The sequence below is a fragment of the Theropithecus gelada genome, chromosome 7a (assembly GCF_003255815.1).
Source record: "Theropithecus gelada isolate Dixy chromosome 7a, Tgel_1.0, whole genome shotgun sequence".
NCBI classification, from domain to species: domain Eukaryota; kingdom Metazoa; phylum Chordata; class Mammalia; order Primates; family Cercopithecidae; genus Theropithecus; species Theropithecus gelada.
The window spans coordinates 48,228,036-48,232,431 of record NC_037674.1 but is presented as its reverse complement, the minus strand read 5'-3'; the positions used below and the strand labels follow the sequence as shown (position 1 = coordinate 48,232,431).

At 51.4% G+C, this 4,396-nt stretch overlaps 1 protein-coding gene across 1 annotated transcript; it reads left to right on the top strand.

Moving 5' to 3' along the window:
* The first annotated feature begins 888 nt into the window (after nt 1–888).
* On the top strand, nt 889–2,381 carry LOC112627896 (glycine-rich cell wall structural protein 1.8-like). Its single transcript, XM_025390628.1, has one exon. The coding sequence runs from the start codon at nt 1,038–1,040 to the stop codon at nt 1,692–1,694; it is 657 nt and encodes a 218-aa protein (XP_025246413.1). The 5' UTR covers nt 889–1,037; the 3' UTR covers nt 1,695–2,381.
* The last annotated feature ends 2,015 nt before the right edge of the window (nt 2,382–4,396 follow it).

Sequence of the window (4,396 nt, the reverse complement as noted above, 5' to 3'; positions counted from 1 at the left end):
TACCACCACGCCCAGCTAATTTTTTTGTATTTTTAGTAGAGACGGGGTTTCACTATGTTGGCCAGGCTGGTCTCGAACTCCTGACCTTGTAATCCACCCGCCTTGGCCTCCCAAGGTGCTGGGGTTACAGGTGAGAGCCACTGTGCCCGGCCAGGGCCCAGTTCGTTACCCTGAGTGTAAAAGTGTCTGAAATAGGCCCATGACCAGGAGTGGCGGAGAAAACCAGGACACCGGCCGGGCGCGGTGGCTCACTCCTGTAATCCCAGCACTCTGGGAGGCCGAGGCGGGCGGATCACCTGAGCTCAGGAGTTCGAGACCAGCCTGGCCAACATGGTGAAACCCCGTCTCTATTTAAAAATACAAAAGGTAGCTGGGCTTGGTGGCGGGTGCCTGAAATCCCAGCTACTCGGGAGGCTGAGGCAGGAGAATCACTTGAACCCGGGAGGCAGACGTTGTGTTGAGCCGAGATCGCACCACTGCACTCCAGCCCGGGGAACAAGAGCGAAACTCCGTCTCAAAAAAAAACACAAAAAACAAAAACACAAAAAGGAAACCAGGACGCGGTAGTGACAGCCGCTGCTTTCGGGGAGGAAGACCTGCCATGACAGAAACCGTTAGCGCCTCCGTCGTTCTCTTCCGCAGGTCGGGCCTCGGGCCCAGGTCTCCCGCCGGCTTTTTTCAGGAGCAGTCCCGGCCGGCCCCGCCTCAGCCCTTCCCGTTCCCCGGGGGCCGCTCCCTCTCGGCAGTCGCAGTTCCCGCCTCTGGGCTCCGGCGCCCGCTGAGCCGACGGAGGAGGGGCGTCTCCTGCGCCCGTTCCAGCCTCTTTGGGCGCCGAGTTCCAGGACCCGCCCCCCGCGCCAGTTGCCAGGGAGCGGTTGCCATAGAGCTGAGCAGTTGTCCGCGTGCGCAGGCGGAAGTCCCGGATTGAGGCGCCGCCATTTTTGCTGCCCGGACGCGGAGCGAGAGGGTGAGAGAGTCGGAGACACTATCCGCTTCCATCCGTCGCGCAGACCCTGCCGGAGCCGCTGCCGCTATGGATGATCGAGAGGATCTGGTGTACCAGGCGAAGCTGGCCGAGCAGGCTGAGCGATACGACGGTGAGTTGGGGGGGCAGCGGGGGGCTGGAATTCTCGGACCCTCTGCCGCCGCCCACAGAGGCCGGGAACAGGAGACAAAATGGCGGCATCGTCTGCGAGCCTGGCCCGGGGGCTTGGGTTCGGGAAGCAGGAAATGGCCTGGGAGCTCCCGGGGCGATGGGAGGCTGTATGCCTTGGAATGTGACCCCTTCGCCGTCCTTAACTGCAAACAACTCGCGGGCCGGGAGGCCGGGGCGACGGGGTGGAGGAGTTGGTTGTAAAATGGCGGCTGGAGGGAGGGCGAGTCCCGGGGCGGGGGAGGGGGAGGAGATGGCGGGTGCTGTCTCCGAACGAGCAGCCCTCAGGGGAGCTTCTGGGACGGTCTTGGGATGTGGAGAACAATTGGGTGCGGTGTCGGGGGAAGCAGCACCCGCCACATGGGAGAGAGCGGAGACCGGGAGCTGTAGCGCGGGTGCCTTTCAGGGAAATATGGCGGGTGGGGGCGGTGGCTTTTCCCCGGAGGCCCCGTGTGGGGCGGCGGCCGTGGAGTCTCACAAAGGAGAAGCCTTCAGAGCGATGGGCTTCCTCAGGCCTGAGGCGGGGGACAGTCCTGGGTGATGGTGGGGGGAGAGGGGTGAGTGGGAATCACTGCGGTTCGTCTGGGGCGGTGGCAGGCTCCGATGCTGCGATCGGGTTTCTCTCCCGTGGGCCGGCACCTCGTAGTGAGGGGGTTTGGGGCTTTTCCTCCTCGCCGCCTGCTGGGGAGGCCCCGAAAACCCTCACTCCCTCCCTTTCCTCAGACTTAAAGCAGGAGACCTCGAAGTTCCTGTAACCTTTCTCTGACTGCATCACCAGTGGGTTCTGATGGCTAGAAGCAGGAGACCAGGAGGCCACGACTCTGGGAGTTCGAGCCTTTGTAGGGCCCGAGCCTCAGTCCACCCGTTTGTAAAAACGATGACTTTACAGTTTGTGCGCACCATCATGACACATGGAAAGACCTGTTGAAATAAAGTTATTTCCAATAGTGTTCAGTCACTGTATTTTGGTTGACTCTGCAGGCTCGGAATGCTGGTCTGTACTTCGTGGGGGAGCTTAACCTATTCCAGGCACTCGGCTGAGGCTGGGGTTTTTGAGTTACGAAGGTTGGAGATCCTGTTGCTTTCTTTTTTCCCATTTCAAATAAATGGGTTTATGTAGAAATTTTAGTAGTTCCTCTTTGTTCGTTGTTCCTTTGCCCATGACGGGTTCTCCAGTCCTTTTTCATAACTTTATCGAAATATCCATTGTGTTTGTCTAGTCATTGTCAGGAAGTTTATTCTTAGTCCTCCCTCCCAGTCCACCTTTTGAAATACCCTCACATTTATAATTGTGCGATACTGTAGTACTAAAGGAAAAGTCATGTATGTGGGTCCTGTGGTTTTAATGCTTTTGTGTGGTAGGGTGGGATGAGACATGGTTGGAATCAAGTATCTTTGATCCTTAGATTTTTCCTGATTAAGCTACCTGTATTTCAAAATGTTATGTAGGGCCGCTGCTTTCCTGGAAATGCAGATTTAGTCATGTGAATAACCTCAGGGCTACTCCCCCTTAACAGAAACGAGGATTCAGGGATTTGAAAATAAGACAAGGCCTCTAGAAGTCAAATTTGGGGAATAATACTAAACTAAATTTCGTCTTGTGAATTGTTAAATTGCAATTTGTATTGAACAAGATTCCTGTTGGGAGAGGGAGGGAGATTAGATGGGGAAGTACAGCTCAAGGTCAGCTTTGTCTTTATTTCAGTGTTTAAAAATCAAACAGATAAAGATGTGCTTGTATTGGAAGTCTCCTCCTCCGCTCCTCATCTCCAGATGTTCCCCTCTTCATCTGTTAGTGTTCTTGGGAGGAAACAAATTATACTCGAATGCTTTCTGTTTTGTGGGCATTGGAGCTCTGAGTAAACTTGCTGTGATAACTAGAAAGGATGTGAGGGAAGGTCTTTTTTTTTGAAAGCTCCTTTAAAAAACCGATTTGAAAGCTTATGATTGTAGTTTCCAATTAAATGACAGGTTAGTGATAATTATATTTTTGATGTGAGTGGTGAAGATTTCTGACCAGAGCCCTTACTGGTTATTGAACATAGGACTCTGATAAAGCCACATCCTTACAGTTGTTAATGTTAGGTGTCCCCTTCAGGATCTAAAGCGGTAAGGAAATAGAATCTACAAGGTGAGGAGCTATTCCTGTGACTTGGGGCATATGGTAGGGACTCAGTAGAAAGGAGAGGAGGAGAAGGAGACAGACACCAGGAATTTCTACCTGTGTCCTCTGCCTGTGTCCATTCCTTTATTGAGTGCAATATTTTTTTGTTTCTGGGACGAAGTGTTGCCGGAGTCCTGGTCACCAAACAGAATTTAGCAGGTGTCGGTGGTGGAAGAAGGTAAGACAGTGTATTAGCAGGATTTCTTTGTTGGATACTTGTACCCAAATGCTGGTTTTCCAGCTGCTCTTTTATCTTTCTGTTAACTGCAGTAGGCCTATTTTATTTTGCTTGCTGTGTTGAATTAATGCCTAAACTTACATGTACCCTCATTTAATTCTATCCTGGGGCGTTGGAATCAATTTATATGGATTATTTAATGGTACGGGAGGAAGAGCTAAGCTGTATTCAGGAAAAGGACACTTTTATGTCACAGAAAATATTTAAGTTTTGGGGCCAGGAGGTGAGGATTAAATCTAGCATCTCATCACTTTAACAAGCCAGTAGTCTGAGGAATCATTTTTACATCCTTTGAAACCGTATTAAGCAAGTCCATTATTTCTTAATATTTCTCAAACAAATATTGTTTGAGAATGTATATGAATTAATATAAAATGAATAGTATATATGAATTAGTACAAAAAAGTGGGAAATAGGCCCGGCGCAGTGGCTCACACCTGTAATCCCAGCACGTTGGGAGGTCAAGGCGGGTGGATCACCTGAGGTTGGGAGTTTAAGACCAGCCTGGCCAACAAATTATCTGTGCATAGCTACTGAGGAGGTTGAGGTGGGAGAATCACTTGAACCCAGGAGGTGAAGGTTGTAGTGAGCCAAGATTGTGGCATTACACTACAGCCTGGGCGACAGAGCGAGACTCTTGTCTCCAAAGATAAAAAAAGAAAGAAAGTGAGGCTAGGTGCGGTGGCTCACACCTATAATCCCAGTACTTTGGAAGTCTGAGGCCAAGGCGGGCAGATCACCTGAGGTCAAAAGTTCAAGACCAGCCTTACCAACATGGAGAAACCCCATCTCTACTAAAGATACAAAATTCTCTGGGGGTGGTGGGTGCCTGTAATCCCGG

Coding starts and splice junctions, on each gene's coding strand:
- LOC112627896 (XM_025390628.1), top strand. CDS start 1,038: ATGATCGAGAGGATCTGGTGTACCAGGCGAAGCTGGCCGAGCAGGCTG.